Source organism: Penicillium antarcticum (assembly GCF_028974205.1).
Source record: "Penicillium antarcticum strain IBT 31339 chromosome Unknown utg000005l_segment0_segment0, whole genome shotgun sequence".
NCBI classification, from domain to species: domain Eukaryota; kingdom Fungi; phylum Ascomycota; class Eurotiomycetes; order Eurotiales; family Aspergillaceae; genus Penicillium; species Penicillium antarcticum.
The window spans coordinates 234,414-253,943 of NW_026695303.1; the positions used below are offsets into that span (position 1 = coordinate 234,414).

The 19,530-nt window shown below is 52.9% G+C and overlaps 2 protein-coding genes across 2 annotated transcripts; one reads left to right on the top strand and one right to left on the bottom strand.

Annotated features, from left to right (window-relative positions):
• Positions 1–158: 158 nt before the first annotated feature.
• On the bottom strand, positions 159–17,246 carry N7508_004750 (nonribosomal peptide synthase; the record flags this gene model as incomplete). The annotated part of the gene is made up of 1 exon (XM_058462816.1): positions 159–17,246. The coding sequence occupies one exon, from the start codon at positions 17,244–17,246 to the stop codon at positions 159–161; it is 17,088 nt and encodes a 5,695-aa protein (XP_058319294.1).
• A 946-nt stretch (positions 17,247–18,192) lies between these two features.
• N7508_004751 (uncharacterized protein) lies at positions 18,193–19,170 on the top strand (the record flags this gene model as incomplete). The annotated part of the gene is made up of 1 exon (XM_058462817.1): positions 18,193–19,170. The coding sequence occupies one exon, from the start codon at positions 18,193–18,195 to the stop codon at positions 19,168–19,170; it is 978 nt and encodes a 325-aa protein (XP_058319295.1).
• Between the last annotated feature and the right edge of the window lie 360 nt (positions 19,171–19,530).

Consider the following 19,530-nt stretch of genomic DNA (forward strand, 5'->3'; position numbering starts at 1 on the left):
AAACATCAATGCATCACCGCGGTAGATAAATATACAACATCAGGTGAATTTAATTATAGGAACGGTGTAGAAAAGGAAAATCCAAATAGAGAAAACACGGAGTCAAATTGCTAATATATCGCAAAATAAAACAAAATATTAGAGATCACACAAAAAGACTACTTCAGGTACTGCCCATGCTGACTCTTGATAGGTCCTCGTCCACGACCACCTTCATCCAAGGCCTTGAAACCATTCTCCAAGACACCGCCCTTCTGGTATGCCTCGTAAACATTGATGACCTCCTTAGAGACTGGATCGTATCCCAAACCGGAGGCTTGCGTCACCATGCGCAGAACCTGACCATCCTCCTCAAGCAAGCTTGGCTGCATCTGGATATCTTTGACAAGAATGTCTCCCGCTCCCTCAGTCGCATGACGGAGGTTGTTCTCGAAGTGCGCGAAGAACGTCTTCACAAGGGATCTGGAGACCACGCGATCATCAAACAGGGCAAATGCATCGACTCCAAAGTCGGAAATAGCGCAATCAAGGAAGAACGGATTGGGACTGTTTGCCACGGGTAGACGTAGGGGTCGAACGAGGCCGATTCCACTACCAATATCTGCTTTGTGGTGGTTGTAGGGGTTGACAGTCAATCCAAAGGCGAGTTCGCATGCCTGCTTAGCAGAAGAGGAAAGAGTTTTAATGTGGGGGATGCTGCACTGTTCGTGTGCAATGATGATTCGACATTGAGACTCAATATTGAGGAGGAGGTTTTGGATCGATTTATGAGGATCGACGCGAATGCGCAGCGGGACGGTCGCGAGAATGGGTCCGATGATTTGTTCAATCTCCGCCACAGGAGCGTTACGTCCGCTCAGAGTTAGAAGGAGTGTGACATCCTCGACATTCAGCATTTGACAAAGGGCAAGAGCCCATGAGGCGTAAATGGCGGTTGGTATAGAGATGTCGGAACGGAGTCGGTGAGGTTCAAGATGCACCTCAAGGTCACAAATGGAATTGGCCTCGCACTGGGCTGGGTCGGACGGAGGTGTCGCGAGAGGGGGTGGAGGAGTATAGTCGGCTAGCTGGGAGCGCCAGAATTCATCCTGCGCATCCTGGTCCTTGTTCTGCAGGTAGCGAACAAAGCGGTTCATGGGCACTTCTAGCTCCTTATTGGCATCGTCATACAAGTACTCTCGTTCCAGGGTAGCGAACAGGAGTGCATATGCCCAAGCATCGTATGTAGAGTGGCAAGCAGTGGTGATGAAATAGCGTTTGCCGGTATTTTCATCGATAACATACCCGGCGCGACTGAGAGGTGTTCCGGGTCCGGTCGCATCCTGGAGTTCCTGGTCGTAGTAAGCCGAAACTGTAGGAGCAGAACGCCAGGCGGTAGGTGAAGGCTTCTCAACGACCTGCATCCAACTTCCGTCGGCAAGCTGGGCGACACGAGTACGGAGCACCGCATGAGCATGGGTGGTGCGTTCCCAGGCTGCCTTCAGACGATCGAGATCAACTGACGCGGGCGCTTCAAAGGCTGTCATCAGACAAGTGACACCTGGGCGAGTTAAAGAGATCGTGAGGAAGCCAATCTGTGCTGGCGTGGCAGGATAGATGTCCTCAATAGACTCGATAGGGAGGTTGCAAAGCGTGGCAACTTCCTTCTGAAGTTGGTCGATGTCCTTCTCCTTTGGCACCAAAGATAGGGGCTGGATGACAGCTGTGTCATCGGCAGTGATAGGATCCATCAAGACGGCCATGTCGTCGAGAATTTGGTTTTGCAGGATCTTGTCTGCTGTGAGAGCATATCTATAGGATCTTGCTAGAGAAACAAGCTTGACGGCAGCCATAGAATCACCTCCGACAGCCGAGAAGCTGTCTTGGCCAGAAATGTCGCTCTCGCTGAGTTCCAAGACTTGCGCCCACAGCCCACGTAGTGTAAGACCCTTTTCAGTCGCAGGCTCATGCATTTCACCCAGTGCTGGGGCCACAGCAAGTTTTGTCAGGTCGGGAACCGTCAAACTGGCACAGAGGGCATGGAGTGCTTTGTGATCGATCTTGAGATTGCTTGAGGTCGGAATGCGATTGATAGGGACGAAGAAACGGGGAATCATAAACTCAGGCAGTACCTTGGCAAGGTCGCGCTGGACTCCATCAACAACTGCATGCAGACTAGCTTGAGCCTCTTCGCCGGTGAGAATGGCAAGAGAATCATCGATTGGGTTCGCAATAGTCAAGGGCACAAATGCAATCAAGAAAGGTCGGCCTCTGTTCTCCAGTTTGACGGCCTCAGTGGCTGGCGAAGCAGAACCGCCAATGATACGGTGAAGTTGGAAATCGATCTCTCCAAGATCGACACGTTGTCCATTCAACTTGACCTGCGCATCTCGACGACCAAGGACACGAATAGTGCCATCGTGTTCGTACATTCCGAAATCACCAGTAGCGTAAATCCGGCGAGGAGAGGAGTTTGCCTGCAACGCCCAATCAGGGGCTTGCAGGAAGGCTTTGTCAGTTGCGACTTGGTCGTTGAAATATCCTCTTGCAACAACAGGACCATCCACGAGGATTTCACCGACAGCCCCTATGGGCATCAAGCGGTTGTAGTTCTCACTATCCGCAATCCAGATGGAACAGTTCAGTCCAGATCCAATGTTGGCTGGGGAGCCTCCATGGCGGAGGCCTGATTTTCCAGTACACCAAACGGTGCACTCTGTGGGACCGTAGACATTGGTCAATCGCACACTGTCTGCCCAAATATTGATGAGCTCTTGAGTTAGAGCCTCGCCGCCGAGGGAAAGGGTTTCGAGCTTCACCGCTCCAGGTGACAGGAGACTTGCGACGGTTGGTGTCAGTGAGGCTTGGTTGATGTTGAGACGAGTCATGGCCCCAGCGAGGTCGTTGAGGCGATCTTCTTCAGAAGGCATGCAAACGCAACCACCGCTGACAAGATTAGCGAAGATCTCCCCAACACAGAAGTCCCAAGTGAACGCAGCAAATTGCAAGTAGCGTGAATTTGATGTCTTGCCCTGCAATGCGGCTTGTGCAGGCAGACCAGAGCAGGCATTGCGATGTTCGACCACTACACCTTTAGGTTCGCCGGTACTACCAGATGTGAACATGATATACGCTGCATTCGTAGAGACAACAGTAGGAGCACTATAAGTAGGCGAAAGGGGTGGCAGTGCTTCAAGGGATTCTTTGGTAACAGTCACCATGTTGACTCCTGTGTCAGCAAACAGGTGTGTAAGGCTCGGGATTGTAACCATCACCGACGCTGACAACCGACTCAGGAATGAGGCAAGGCGAGTCTGCGGATGGGCGGGATTGAGGGGTGTCCAGATACCACCAGCCTTGAAAATGGCAACGATGGCGACAATACTGAAGATGGATTTATAGAACGCAAAGCCAACGTAGCTTTCTGGTTGAACACCAAGCCCGACAAGGTGCTGCGCTAGACGGTCCGAGAGATCGTCCAATTCGGAGTACGTCAGTGTACCGTCCCAAGAGGAGATGGCCGATGCAGATGGCCGCTCAAGGGCCTGATCATGAATCATGGCATGGATAGTACGCTCATTAGGTTCGACCTTGTCGTTGATGTGCCATTGTGCGATCTGGTTCATATCCGATGGGCTGATGAGATCGATATCCTTGAGCTGAGTGTTTGGTGCTGTGGTGGGCAGGTTGGCGAGCAGATCTAGCAAGTGTTCGAACTGGCCGAGCAGCTGGTGGATTTGCGCACATGAAATCACATGCGAATCGTAGGAGACATTGACGGAGATACCTGTGGACTCTTGGGAACAGGTCATGGTGATTGGGAATGTGTACAATCCAGCAACGGTGACGGGCAATGGTTCAATGCCCATACCAAGATCCAGATTCAGTGCTGCTGATCCTGTAGCTTGGAACACCAATAGGGTGCGCAAGGCACAGGCGGCGCGAGCTTCTGGGCTGACTTTTCGAATGTTTTGAAATCCCGCTTGCTGGTAGGGGATGAGATCGGTGGTGCTCTTCTTGATGGCAGCGAGATATTCGGACACTGTCTGCTCACGCTCATAGGACACGCGGAAGGGGAAGTTGGCGATGGTTGAGCCGACCATATTCTCGATGCTGGGGATGGGGGTTGTACGTCCGCTGACGACGACGCCGAAAGTGACGTTCTGAGACCCTTCATGCAAAGATAGTAACATACCCCAGGCAGCTTGCAGCACGGTCGCGACCGTGTTGTCTGCTTGAGCAGGCATCGAGAATCGAATGTTTGATGTGAGCTCTGAATCAGCCACAGAGCGGTAGCCAACCGAGGGCAGAGCAGGGAAGGACGGGGGCGCCGCTGGCTCGAGGAAGTTTTTCCAGAACTCGAGGGTCTCTGCCTCACCTTGGTCATCCAGATAGCGAATTAGATGGTTCGGCCCCAAAATTGGTGATTGGTTCATGTCGTAGTAAGCCTCTTGGACATTGCGCCAGAGATTGGTGGTACTCCAGCCATCATAGGCGGCATGGTGCATCGTCAATATGAAATAGCGAGTTGCACCACCGTCACCACCCTCTCCCAAGATAGCCATACGGTACAGCGGCTTTCCGAGATCCATGATCCGACGAAGTTGGTCACGCTTGTACTGCTCAAGGTCGTTGGAGACAACAAAGTCGACCTCGATGGGTCGTCGCAGGATAACCTGCACAAAGCCAGACGCGGTTGTGTGGACCATACGCATCCGGGTGACGCTAGCACGCTCCATCACAGCGTGCCAGGCGTGACTGAATTTCTTAGCATCAAGGAATGGCGCCAGTCGATACGCAAAGTGCGCGCTGTAGGTTCCAGGGTCTTGGATTGAAGCAGCCATCATTCCTTCTTGGAGGGGAGTGGTGGGATACATGTCCTCGATGTCATGCATAGCGACTCCACACTGACGTGCCGCCTCCTGGAGTAGGCTACTCACAGACTCACGGCGAATGAGGGAAAAGGATGGTGGCTCGTGAATGAGACCACCTGTGGAGGCAGTCATGGCTAGTGCCATCTCAGATAGGACAGGGTGCTCGAAGATTGTCGCCACGCTGAGATAAATATTCTGCTCCCGAGCCATGGAAACTAGTTTCACAGCGACAAGGGAATCACCACCACTGCGGAAGAAAGAGCTATTCCGGCCAATGGCGTCATGGTCAAGAGAAAGAAGCTTTGCCCACATGACCTGGAGAGTCATTTCGGCCTCACTTTCGACGGGTTGCAGAGGCTCGACTGCCAATTGATGCTGTAGCGAAACGGGCGTAGCATCAAGGGAGAAAGTACGCAGCGCCCGACGGTTAACCTTACCGGAAACCAGTAGAGGCATCTCCTCGAGGAAGTAGCAAATGGTGGGAATCATATAGGCAGGCAGTGTCTGTCGCAAATCAGCATCAAGAGTGCGAATGAGGGTTTGAGGATCCCCATGGCTATCGCTGGCAGAGAGGAAGAGTGCAATGGTGCGGTTTTCAACGCGTCCCTCTGGTGCAACAATTTCGACGGCGAAATCAGGCAAGGGGCCAAGTGCAGTTCGGACGCGATATTCGATCTCGCCCAGCTCAATACGGAGGCCGTTCAGCTTGATTTGGGTGTCCTTGCGGCCAATGAAGTCGATCCAACCATTGGGCTTGTAGCGAACAAGATCACCAGTCTTGTAGATGCGGCGAGGGTCAGATCCATGCTGCTTGTTGGGGAACTGTGCCAGGAATTTGGGATTCTCAATGAAAGCCGCGGATGTCTTGACTGGGTCATTGAGATACCCGTCGGCGACAATCGGTCCTTCAATAGCCAGTTCTCCTGTGAGGCCAACCGGGACAAGACGATCATGATCATTGGGATCGACAAGCCAGCTGGTACTGGCCAGGGCAGTACCAATGGTTCGCTCTGAGAAGCTTGGGCTGTCAATGTCGCAAATGACGTTGCAAACGGATGCCTCAGTTACACCATAACCGTTGACAAGACGCACCTTGCCAGCCCATCGTTCAATCAAGTCTTTTCGGATGGGCTCACCACCGAGAATGAGCTGGTCCAGGTGGGGAAGCTGTTCCGGGGAGAGAATCCGAGCGATAGAAGGAGTGAGGATTGCAAGGTTGACCTTCATATCGTTCATAATGGGCACAATCTCGCTGAGTCGCTGGTCTTCGGAGGGAATGCAGATGCATCCTCCATGAACGAGAGTAGAGAATATCTCAACAACGGAAATATCGAATGTGAGAGCTGTGAATTGCAAGATCCGCGGCTTGCGGCTAAAGCCGAATACACCGTGGTTTGACACGCTCGTAGCGATGGCTCGGTGAGACGTGATGACACCCTTGGGCTTTCCTGAGCTGCCAGACGTAAAGAAGCAATACGCTGGATGAGATGGGTTGATGGTCACATTTGGTCCAGAGTAAATTTTATCGTCATCGAAGAGATCATGCGAAACCACAACGGTAGGGATCATGTAGTCCGATAACAGGGCGATATTTGCCGACGAAGACAAAATCACTGGCGCCTTGACGTCTTCTAGGATTTCGCGCAGGCGCTCAGGTGGATGGTGTGGATCCAAAGGACAATAGGCAGCCCCAGTTTTCATGATGGCGATCATTGAAACGATGGCCCATAGAGATTTCTCGAAACAAACAGGGATAAAGGACCCAGGGGCGATGTTGTGTGACGTAAGTAGCTTGGCTGCAAGTTGAGATGTCAGACGCTCAAGCCTGTCATACGAGAGAACCCCGTCCCAAGAGGCAATCGCGTCAGTATCTGGCTGCTGGTGAGCGATTTCTTCGACGAGCTGGTGCAGACAACGCTCCGCAGGCTGTATGATGGTCTGGTTGAACCCATGAATATCAGCATAGTCAGCGGGCACCATCAAATCAAGCGATTGCACTTGTCTGTCGCCTAAGTCTGTGTCAAGTTGTTCGACAAGGTATGAGAAATGCTCCAGAATCCGATGGGCTTGTGAGTCAGGGACTAAAGCGAGATCGTAGTTGAGGTCCAGGGAGTAGCCGGTAGGATTGAAAGTGCACTGCAGCACCAAGGGGTAGGTGTGGAAGGGCTTGAAGAAGTCCTTGTTCGCAGTTGGGCATCCCAGGAAAGTCGCATGCCCGCGATTAACTTCATCCTCGGGATTCTGGATCACGAGGAGAGTTTGGAAGTCGCAAGCTGCTTTTGCGTCTGAAGAGAGACGTCTGATGTTTTGCAAACCAATCTGCTCATAACGAATCATTGCCAAGGCCTGTTTTTGAACATTCTCAAGCAAGGTGTGAACTCTCATTTCAGGCTGGAAGGCAATGCGCATGGGAGCCGTCGCCAATGTCGGACCCGCGATGTCATCAATGCCATGAACAGGAGCAGCACGTCCACTGGTGGTGGTGCCGTATACAACATCGTCAAGGTCTGAGTAGCGCCCAAGCACCAGTGCCAGGGCTGTTCGAACAAGCGTCGCTCTGGAAATTTCAGACCCTGCGCGCTTGGTGAAGGCTACATCGTGATGAATGTAGGCATCCTCATAGCGATGTTGGCGGTTGACAACGGACACTGGGAAAACCGGAGGTGGGACGTGATCCAATTGCGCTCTCCAGAACTCCTCTGACTCTTTGGGGTCGACAGAAAGGACATGGTGGATGAAAGTGTTGAAGTGAATGGGTGGTTTGGTGTTCAAGCCGTGATATATTTCTTCGACACGTCTGTAGATCGGCTGCACGGACCAGCCATCGTAAATCGCGTGGTGGGCGGTAAAGACCAGAATGCGATCTTCAACAATCGCGAATCGCGACAAGGGTTGACCTGTCCTCATTCCCGCGCGACGATCGTTCTCCAGATAGGCGGCCTTATTATTTCCACCGCGCCACCGGAGCTGACCTTGGACGACAACTTGCATAGTACCATGTTGCGCGCTGGGGAATAGACGCGTACGCAAAATCGGTACCTGCTGGTAAACTGTCTCCCAGGCGGCACGAAGGCGACCCATGTCAATCCGATCGGGGATCTCGAATGCAAATTGGGCCATGTAAGAGCCAGTTTCCTTCTGCGCGAGGGCCAGTAAACCCTCCTGCAGTGCTGTAGTCGGGTAGATGTCCTCGACGGCACTGTCAGGAATCTGGCAAGCAATGCTGGCTTCTCGACGAAGCACTGCAATGTCGCTGATGAGTGCAAACTCCGGCAACTCGGTGTTGGCGACCTGGAGCTTGGTGGTGGCCAACGCCATAGCAGAAAGGACGGGATTGGAGAAGATGGTCTCGACAGTCAGGTCAAGACGAGCCGTGCGAACAAGTGCGACAAGTCGCATGGCCATGATTGAGTCGCCCGAGACGCGGAAGAAGTTATCATCACGCCCGAATGATTCGGGTGCCAAGTTGAGGACCTGAGCCCAGAATCCATGCAGCAGACGCTCCATATCTGTCGTCGGAGGTTGGGCAGCCTTCTTGTGTGCCTCGAGAGAGAACTGCGAGATATCCTCGCGGGAAAGTCCTCGAGCGATCTTCTGCAGCTTGCCACGGTCAGTCTTGGCGGATGCTGTGAAGGGCATCAATCGCAGGGGAACATATGCAGATGGGATCATGTGCATGGGCAATCGGTCTGGGAGCTTTGCGTTAGCTCCCTTCATGGCCTCGCGGTACCGAGTAAGGTCGCTTTCCAAAGAAGCGATTTCCAGAAGCACCTCGCCGGCTTTCGAATAATCCACGTCGGTAGCGACGCTCAAAAATGCCATGAGCATCGGTGGGGCGGTTCCATTTGCTGGACGAACCATTTCCACAGCCACTTCTGCAATGTCTGGCATTGTTTCGCGTAGTCGGTGCTCGATCTCACCGAGCTCCACACGCTGGCCGCGCAGTTTGACCTGCGTATCACGTCGACCAACATAGTGAACTTGACCGTTGGGCAGGTACCGTACAAGATCACCCATCTTGTAGAGCTTACCAGCTGGGCGATTGGCGACGCAGGGGAACCATGCTGGAGCATCGATGAAGGCAGCTGCTGTCTTGACTGGTTCATTAAGATACCCATCGGCAACATTGGGACCCTCGACTACCAGCTCACCAATGGTACCAATGGGAGCAAGCTTGTTGTGATTGACCGGGTCGGTGATCCAGGTGTTGCATCCAAGGGCGAAGCCAATATTGTGACCAGAGGCCGACGGTGAGATGCCAGGGCTGCAATGAGTCCAAATAGAGCATTCAGCGGGGCCGAAACTGTTGATGAGATACACAGCTGGAGCCCATGTCTTGACATTCTCAACGGTAGCGGTTTCTCCCCCAAACAGGAGGGTTTTGAGAGAAGGCACATCGGCCGGGTGTAGCAACGAGGCCACACTGGGGGTCAGGAACGCCCAGTTGACATGCATGCGTTCCATCGCCTCAGCAAGGCCGTTCATGCGCTCGGCATCGGATGGGATGCAAACACATGCGCCGACGGATAGGGATGTGAAAATCTCGCCAATGCTGACGTCGGAGGTGTATGCAGTGAATTGCAGATTGCAAGAACCGGGGCCGCCATAGCGCAGAGTCTCACCATGTCCGACAATACTGCTGGTGAACGCCGAGTGGCTGATGAGAATTCCCTTAGGTTTACCTGTACTGCCGGAGGTAAAGAGAATGAATGCTGCATCGGTTGATTTCACGGTGTCGGAGGTCATGGTTGACGATGTTGGATGCTTGATCTTCGCCTCAGAAATGGACTCTGCATCGACTGTGAATGTTGAGCCACTCAATGACAGTGCCTTTTCAGACCAGCGACGACTCGACAAAACCAGGGTTGCGTCAACATCCTTCACGAGTCCCTGCAATCGCTCCAGGGGATGAGCAGGATCAAGGGACACACAGGTGGCTCCGGCCTTTAGCAGTGCTAGCATCGTCACGACCGTGTAGATGGACTTTTCGAACAACAATGGCACTCTCATGCCTGGTAGTATGCCACGCTCTATCAATTCAGGAACGATTGCTGAAGACTGAATATCGAGTTGAGCGTATGTGAGCTCGCCTTCCCATGAGCGGACGGCCGGCGCGTCGGGCTGAATAGACGCTCGCCTTTGGAAAGTGGCATGCACAAGATCATCTTGAGGTGCAGGAGGGGGTGTATTCCACAGTGCAAGTTGCGCTATGTCGCCACTGCTGACGAAGTCGAGATCGGACAGTTTCGTATCAGCCAGGGCAGGATCGTGGAGTAATTCGAACACCTGCTGCAGCTGCGCCGATAGACGCTCGATCTCCTCGGCGGCGATCAAGTTCGCGTCATATTCAATCGTGACTCGACATTTGTCTGCGGCAATGACAACGTCCAGACTCATGGAAAATGTATGGAATGGACCTGCGAAGGAGTTACTGACGACTTGCATGTCCAGCTTTCCACCAGTGGCAGCGGGACCAGATTCAGCCTCTGTTTGGATCATCAAAAGAGTCTGGAAGTCGCAGGCGGACTTGATCTGTTCGGAGAGCTTGCTGATATTATAAACGCCGTACTGCTCAAATGCCATCATCTCTTGAGCCTGTTCATGGATCTGGCGCAGGAAGCCATCGACAGTCTGCGACTGCTTGTTGATTTGCACACGGACTGGCACCACGGCGGTAGTAGGGCCAAAGACTGCCTGGATACCTTCCACAGGTGCAGAGCGACCGTTCAAACTTGCGCCGAACACGACGTCGTCGGTATCATCGGCATATCGGGCAAGCAGCAAAGCCCACGCAGAGCGAATGAACGTAGATGTCGTGTAGTCGCACTGCCGCGCTGTCAGGGGAATGTTAGTGGTGAAGTGGGAGTTTGCGGCCGGTCGATACGAGATATCTGGCAGACGCGGGAAGGCCATGGTTGGAGCATCCTGCATCTGATTCTTCCAATACTGTTCCAGGGGACCATTGTCGGTCTCCAGGAAGGACTTGACGAAAGTATTGTAACCAACCACGGGGTCAAGAGAAAAGCTCGAGAAAGCCTTCTCTAGATCTTCAACCATGCGAAGCAGGCACCATTCATCATACGCCGCGCGATGCATGGAGAGCACAAAGTGGGGGTTTCCACGGCCAGTGGGGTCTTCAATCAAGGCGTATCGCACCAGGGGCTCGCCAACGGCAATGGGCGCGCGCTTGTCACGCCAGAGGTAGTCTTGCAAATCAACCTCAGCACCCCAGTGCTCATCATAGCGCACAACAGCCTGCATGAGTCCGCCAGATGGGGCGTGGAAGACAGATGTGCGAAGCATTGGTGTGCGATCATAGATGGTCATCCACGCCTTTCGCCAGAGATCGAGATCCATCGTTCTGGGGAGCTTGATGACCATCTGCCCGAAGTATGTACCGGGCTCCTTGGCCGACAGAGCCATGAGAGCATTCTGTAATGGGGTACTCGGGTAAACATCCTGAATATCGTCGACAGTCACTCCCAATATCTCACTTGCCCGGTCCAGCGTGGTTTCGATAGACTCGCCAGTTAACTGAAGCAGCTGGAATGGCTTGAGCACCTCTTGCTCCTGATCGTCCACATCCTGGGCCACGCGCGCCAAGTCTGCGAGGATCGGGTTTCTGAAAACATCAAGCACCTGGAACCGCCAGTTGGTCGCCGTCGCGCGAGTGACAAGCTTCATTGCGCTGATGGAGTCTCCGCCAAGGCGGAAGAAGTTGTCCTGGACAAAGATCTCATCTGGTCGCAAGCCCAAGACCTGTGCCCAGAGTGCATGCATGCGTTTCTCCCCAGGCGTAGAGGGCGGGGCATGGCTTGTGCCTGCACGGGAGAAGGAAATCAGCTCGTTCCGAGATAGATCGGAGGCAAGCTGGCGAAGACAACTGCGATCTATTTTGTTTGTGGCAGTATGAGGCAGGCGTGTCAGAGGCAAGAAGATGCTAGGAACCATGTACGGCGGCAATGACATCGAGAGCTTTGCATCTAGCCCTTCAGTCAGGGTTTTCAATTCCCGTCGGGCTTCACTCGACGTCGCAATCATGGGATGGTCAGAGTCGACGGAATCCAGCACAATGAACCCGATGATGGCTGCATCGTTCTGGTTCTCGTTCGTCTTGATGGCATCGGCTGCGACTTGAACACCGGCGGGCAAATTGCGCTGCAAGTGGCTTTCCACTTCAGCGAGCTCGACTCTCTGTCCACGAATCTTGACCTGCAAATCGTCTCGACCCATGATCTGCAAGGTGCCATCGGTATTGTATCGTGCCATGTCACCTGTACGGTAGAATCGGCGCTCACTGCCTTCGAATAGAGGGGCCAGGGGTCCATCAAGTGTCCAACGAGGACCCTTGACGAATGCCAGACGAGTTTTGACCTCATCGTCCAGGTAGCCCTTCGCCAGTGTAGGTCCCTCGACAAGGATCTGGCCAACGGTTCCGATGGGGGCCAGTTGATTGAAGTCGGCTTTCTTTGCAATCCACAATCTTGCGCCAACAGAGCGGCCGATGTTAGAAACATCATCGGAGGATGTGATACCGCGGAAAGCAGAGCACATTATTGTCGTCTCGGCTGGTCCGTAGACGTTCATCAAGCTGCGTTCGCCCCACTTCCGTGTGCATTCCTCTGTCATGCGCTCGCCGCCCATCGCCAAGAAGTCGAGTTGAGGCAGTTCGGCCGGCTCGAGCGATGCACCAACAGTTGGGGTCAGAAAAGCGCAATTCACGTTCAAAGCTTGGAGAGACTTCGAAAGATTGTTGTTGCGCTCTTCATCGGTAATGCAACATAAACATCCACCACGGAGGAGCATGACAAAGACCTCTCCAAAGAATGCGTCGAATGCATAGGGCGCAAACTGAACAACACGAGAGGCCGTGCCGATCTCCATGACCGACGCAATAGCTTCGATGCTACTACACGCAGCCCCGTGGGAGATCTCAATACCCTTGGGCTCACCTGTCGTACCGGAAGTGAAAACCACGAAAGCGAGGCTTTCTGGAGAACCATAACTCGAATCGATATCAGGTGTTGAGGCGTGATCATTTTCCAAGATCGCCATCTCTTCTGCGGATACAGTCACCAAGGAATAGCCAATGGGGCACAAAGCCTCCATCTGCAATGGCGATGCAATCAGAGTTCGTGCTTGGGTTTTCTGCATGACGCGCTGCAGACGTTCTTTGGGAACTGTTGGATCCAGCATCACACAAGCTCCGCCAGCTTTCATGACTGCCAGGAGTACGACCACAGTCCACATCGACTTTTCGAAAGAAATGAGCACAGGCTCGCCTTCACGAGGTCCCTCCTGCTGAATGAGGTGCTGCGCGAGTCGAGTGGACTTGACATCCAGCTCGCGGTAGGTGAGCTTGCCATCCCAGGAGTCGACAGCAATGTTGCTGGGATACATGCAAGCAATCTGCTCAAAGCGACGGTGCAAGCATTCTGACTGCTTGACAGGAGAGATCGCATTCCACTGTGCGAGGGTCGCTAGGTCCGCTGCGCCGACCAAGTCGATATCTTTCACGCGGCTGCTGGGGCTTATGGAAAAGACGCGCTCCACGACGTGTTGGAGTTGACTCAAGATTAGTTGAACGCGTTCGTAACTTAGACAAGTTTCATCCCAGTTCACCTCAAGAGTGACATCCTTCTGGTTGGCAATGGTGCATCGCAGACCAAACGCAAAGGAATGGAAGGCCACTCCCGCTCTTCTGCAAGTTTCTTGAAGCAGACGAGAATGCGCCTCCTCGGAGTCATACTCAACGAGAAGCAGAGATTGGACATCACAAGCAATACGAGCGTCCTCACTCAGGCTGCGGATGTTCTGCATACCGTAGTGCTCCAGCTCCAGCAGGGTAGCAGATTGAGCTTGGAGGTCTTGGAGGAACGTGCGCAAGGTCTGATCACGCTGCAACTTGACTCGCACGGGGAAAGTGGCGATTGTTGGCGCCTTCATCTCCTCAATACCAGAAACCGGGGCACCACGTCCATTGCTCGTGTTTGCGAAGACGACATCATCTGAGCCGACGAAGCTGGCCAAGAGCAAGGCCCATGCCGCACGGATCTTGATCGCAGCTGGAATGCCAGATTCGGTGGTATCGTGAACTGTCGGCAGTTCAAATTGAAGGTCCACGAAGGCGTTTGGCTTGGGAATATATCCCCTGGGGATCTCAGGGAAAGGTGTCAGTGGAGCGGCATCCAGTTGTTGCTGCCAGCCGTCGCGCATGGTATTCGCATCAATCTGTTGAAGATGAGCGATCAGTCCCGCGAAATTGGGACTCGATTCGACGGCCTCGTTACGGTAGGCGCGATCGAAATCCCGCAGGAGTAGGTCGAGGGACCAGGCATCATGAACAGCATGGTGTATGGTAAGTGCAAGCACGGGGCCAGCTGTAGGATCGTGGACCACTGTGAAACGACTCAGCGGCGCTCCCAATGACATGGGGGTCTCGAGATCGCGCTGAAGATAGGATTTCACCCCCTCTGTCACGGTTGTCCACTGCAAGTCTTCCTTGACGATAACTTGCCATAGATCTGCAGACTCGTCTTCAAAGATGCGGGTGCTCAGACAGGGCGCGCTGCGCTGAGCCACGGTATTCCAAGCCCGCATCATTTGATCCACATCAATGTCTGTCAACTTGAAGATCTTCTGCACGAGGTACAGGCCCGGTGTCTTGACCGAAAGGGCGATCAAACCCTGCTGCAATGGCGACGCAGGGAAAATATCTTGAATGGTGTCAGGCTGGATGTCGCATTGCCTACTGGCGCATTCACGCAATTCACCCAGGCGATTGTCCACCAAAGCAAAAGCTTCAAGATCAAAGCATCGCGAACCATCCAGAATTTCAACGGCAACTGCCATATCAGACAGGATGGGATTCGCGAAAATGGCCTGAACCGTAAGGCTCAAACTTTCGGCACGACATAGGGACACCATCCGAATAGCGGCAATGGAGTCACCACCCAGGCTGAAGAAGTTTGCAGACGCATCACTCAACCGGTCGATTCCAAGTACTCTTCGCCAGACATCGCAGAGCTGAGCTTCCATAGCCGTGGATATAGGGAGTGTTTCCTGGGGTGTGCGGAAAGACGCAATATCCTGCGGTGTGAGAGTGGCCGCGAAAAGGCGCAACTTCTTGCGATCGAGTTTTCCAGATGCTGTCAGACTGAATTTCGTTGACAGAGGGAGGAATACCGTCGGGACCATGTACACTGGCAATGTCTGGGCCATCTCGGACTCGATGCGCATCGTCAACTTTTGCCAGCGTGAAACATCATCCTGTGCAGCGAGGGAGACCTCATCGACGTTGTTCGTTTCCTGGGGTTCTTCTGGGGCTAGGAACACAGCAAGTGCATCCGAAGTTGCTCCCTGGAGGTGGACGACGTCGACGCAGAAGGCTAGGTCTGGTAATACCAAGGGTTGCAGGTGATCCTCAACCTCCTCAAGCTCCACGCGCTGGCCTCGAATTTTCACCTGAGTGTCAATACGAGCAATGAACTTGAAGGTTCCATCAGCGTTGTACTGGGCGAGATCACCACTCTTGTAGAATCGCGATGTGCTGTTCTGTCGGAATGATGGCGGGTCGACAAAGGCCTGCGCAGTTGCGGAAGGGTTGTTCAAATACCCAGCAGCGACCATAGGACCCTCTTGGAGAAGTTCACCAGGAGTCCCAATGGGAACCAGTTTGTTATAGTCATTGGGATCGACAACCCAGTTCATTCCTCCTTGGGAAACATGGATTGTGCTCGCAACGTCCCCGGCTGTGAATTCTGAGAAACCGCACATACCCGCCTCCGTTGGGCCATATCCAGCGATGACCCGCTTGTCTGCGATCCAAAGATCGAGGAGATTTTGGGAAATGGCTTCACCGCCCAAATAGAGGGTGTCAAGATCGGGGACCTCGCTTGGCGTGAGAAGCTTGGCTACGGTAGGTGTGGCGTAGAGGTATTGGATACGCATCTCGCGCATGACGCCGGCGAGGTCATTCATGCGCTGCTCCTCTGTTGGCACACACACAATGCAGCCGCCAATGAGAGCTGTCATGATCTCGTAGATGGAGTGATCAAAGTTGAATGACGAGAACTGCAGGATTCGGGTTCGCTCAGGGATCTTCATGCCCGCTGAGTGAGCGACGATGGCCGACGCCAAGTCCGTGTGTCGCATAACAATTCCCTTAGGTGTTCCCGTGGATCCGGAGGTAAAGATCACAACAGCGGTCGATTGGGGATCCACTGCTGGCAGTTGTTCTTCCTGTTCTGGAAGACTGTCGAGCAGATCCTGGTTGACGGATACAACCTTCCCGACGCTTCCTGACATCTTGCTAACCCAATTAGGCGAAGACAGGATGCACTTCGCATCAACTTGAGTAAATATTTTCTCAAGGCGCGTGATAGGTTGCGAGGGCTCTGTGCCAATGTATGCAGCGCCAGCCTTTAGCACTGCCAGTTGGGTGATGGGTACAAATTTGGAACGATCGAAAGTCAAGGGCACGCAGCTACCGCGCCCGATATGGAACTTGCTCCGCAAGTGATGAGCCAATTTGGTTGATGCTGTGTCAACCTCTCTATATGTCAAATCTCCGTCCCAAGCTTGCACAGCCAGCTCGTTCCAGCGCTGGCGACATGTATGCTGTACCATTTCATGAATGGTAGTCTCTGCGGCAGCAGGCATAGGTGGGCTCCATTGCGCAATCTCAGCGCGATCCTCAGGGGAGCACAGGTCCAAATTGTCGATTGTGCATTCCTGTGACTGGAATAGCTGAAGTAGGACGTGGGAGAACTGGTGGACGATGCGGTCCACCTGACGAGCGTCCAAGAGGTTTTGGTCAAACCGGGCAGATACCCGGATCGTGGTAGGTGTCGTGTATAGAATAGCCAGAACGAGAGCGTGGTGTTGCGGAATTGATTGGTTTTCGTTGATGCTGATCACAACAGCGGTTCGAAGCGTTGTATCGAACGGAGCTTCATCTTCGTTGTCGATTGTGTTCTGGACCAGCTCAAGCAGGGTTGCTGACTTCATTCCCGCGTCCCAGGTCACGCGAAGCGCTCTTGCCGAGCTGGTCGCCTCGCTGGAGACGCCAAAAACGACATCTGTTGTCAAAGCGGAGTATCTTCCAAGAAGCACTGCCCAGGCGCCAATCAATGAGGCTGTCGCATTTGCCTGGGTAGATTGCGAGATATCTACCGACTGGAATATACTGTGACTGCTAGCCCACGGTTGATAGACCGACGTGGGCAGCACAGGGAAGATCTCGAGCTGTTGCTGAACTCTTTTCAGCGACTCGTTGTCGGATGACTGGGAGGATTCCACCTCGCTTTCGCTGATGCTTGCAGAACTCGACCCGGTGGTAGATTCCACGGCCGTGGCCTCCACAGCAGCAGCTTTCATGCTGTCCAGAGGCATTTCATTGGCAATTATTGAGGCCATAGCAAAACCTCGTACGCAGAAACTTGTGTAAGTGGACAGACTTGATCAAAAAGAACTATAATACAGTATAGTTTGTACAAAAAGCAGAAAGTCACTCTTGAATTTTACTTAGCAGGAATCTATACTAAGGTAATGGCCCCCATACAGCTATCTCACTCTACTCATTGTCGCTATCACCAGAGCCCACTCGTCGCATTGTAGAAACACTGAGCAGTGGTACCACCATCGACACCACCGAAAGCTAGCTTCAACTCTCAGTCCGCATGCAATACAGTGGATGTTCGGCAAACAAAGCCTATCAATGGGTGATCAAGAGCCACATCCGTCGGTGGCCTTGGGGGCGGTTTCGTGCCATTCGGCAGATGCCAGTGCGCCAGTGTAGCCATACATCCAGCGGGCTAGTCTGCTCACGCATCCTGAAGGCGGAAATAATTCAAATAATTCGGTTCAATAGGAAATATCTACCGACGCCACCAGAAGAGCTTACTATTACATATGCACGGTTTTTATCGTAATACGCTCCTGAGGCCCTAGGCTTATGCCTTCCACAGCCAGATTTAAATTGCATCTCATCTTGATCCACCAGCGTCGAATCTCTGTTGCGCCCTGCCTAGTGTCCACCTGGGTTTCACATAAGCCAAGGCAGACTTATTTTTAACAGCCAACCAGTGTGGCCATCCGTGGGGGCCAAGGGGCCAAGAATCAAAACGTTTAGGTTAACCACGCGGGCATCAGGGGCTAGCCAATACTAAGGTCCATTGTTTCTTAGTGACCGTACTTGAGACCTGCATACATCTGTATATATCACTGTTGGGGGAGTTTTCCAAACCCCGATACTACCTCCCGCTACCCAGCAGCTTTATAGAACCTAGAGGGCTGCAACTCACGCCATTCTTCGGTCATTTTTCATCACAAGTTCATTATGGACGATCTTACAATGCCATATGCCAAGGCCAGCCCTACATTTCCGACTCGGCGAGATCGCATGGCTGCTGCCTTGCGTATGCTGATGGCCCATGACGATCTTGATCCGGAACTATTGCGGCCTGGCTCACAGTGGGTGGCCGCTGCAGATGTGATGACGCCGAAACAAATCTTACCTCACAATGCAACAGAGCAAGCACCGGTAACGGACTTGCACTCAACAATCTTGCCCGTCGATCCTGCATTATGTGCAGGATCCCCATATCCCGTTGACGGCCCGGACGGCCCATGGCAAAACTGGCTGGGCGATATCACAACGGCTTCTTCATCTTCAACCACATCAAGCAACTTACCAAGCTCATCCGGGAGTGATTTCATGCTAAGTGGGTGGACCCGCTCTGAGATCTCTTCAGCTCTAACCGAATGTTTAGATTTAGGATGGTCTCTCAACGAGTGGGACGTAATGCTCAACTCTTCCGAATTCGACAGCACTAGCACCGCAAGTACCCTACCAGATCCCGTTGTCGGGACACCACAAATAAGCCCAGGGCCTCTTCCATCAAATATAGGCGATGTCGCGATGCAACCGCCACCAAGCTTTCCATCAGCCGAGAGGCGACAGCCGGAAGAGAGTACGGGCCAGCGATCGACAAAGCGTCAACGCGCACACTACGTGATCGAAAAAAGATATCGAGCAGGGCTCCATGAGCGCTTTGAGGCACTACGGGACTGCGTGGAAACTTGGAAACAAGACCAGCAACAACAAAAATCATCTGCGTCTCCATCTCCAAGTGACGCGGATGGAACTGATGAGGACCATAACCGAAACGTACGCCTGAATAAGGCGGAAGTCCTGCAACAAGCGGTGGCATATATTAAGCTCTTACAAGAGGAGAATGAGGTGGTTATGGAACATATGAAGATGCTCATACGACGGTTTCGTGCAACAAAGCAGGCTTTACAGCATGGCCAATAGAAGGCAAACTCCTTGCCCACAAATAATTTTCACTATAATTCTCCACCATATTTTCTTTCTATCGCTTGAACTAGATTAAAAATATGATAATACACAGCCAGAATTACTAGCCTTGATTGGCCATCACAAAATACTCTCAATCCCCAGGTGACAGGTTAGTAGATACAATCAAGGGAATTTTCCTGTGCGACATTGCTCAATCTCTCAATCTTGGGACTTCAACTGTTACCTGAGCACTAAGAATGACATTGTATTATGGTTCTTTTGTAAAATCGCAAGCCTTGGAAAATCCTCCGGAATTTAGCCCCATACCCGAAGTATGTAGGCGGCTGGAAATGCTGCTGACGGCTGTCCAGATTA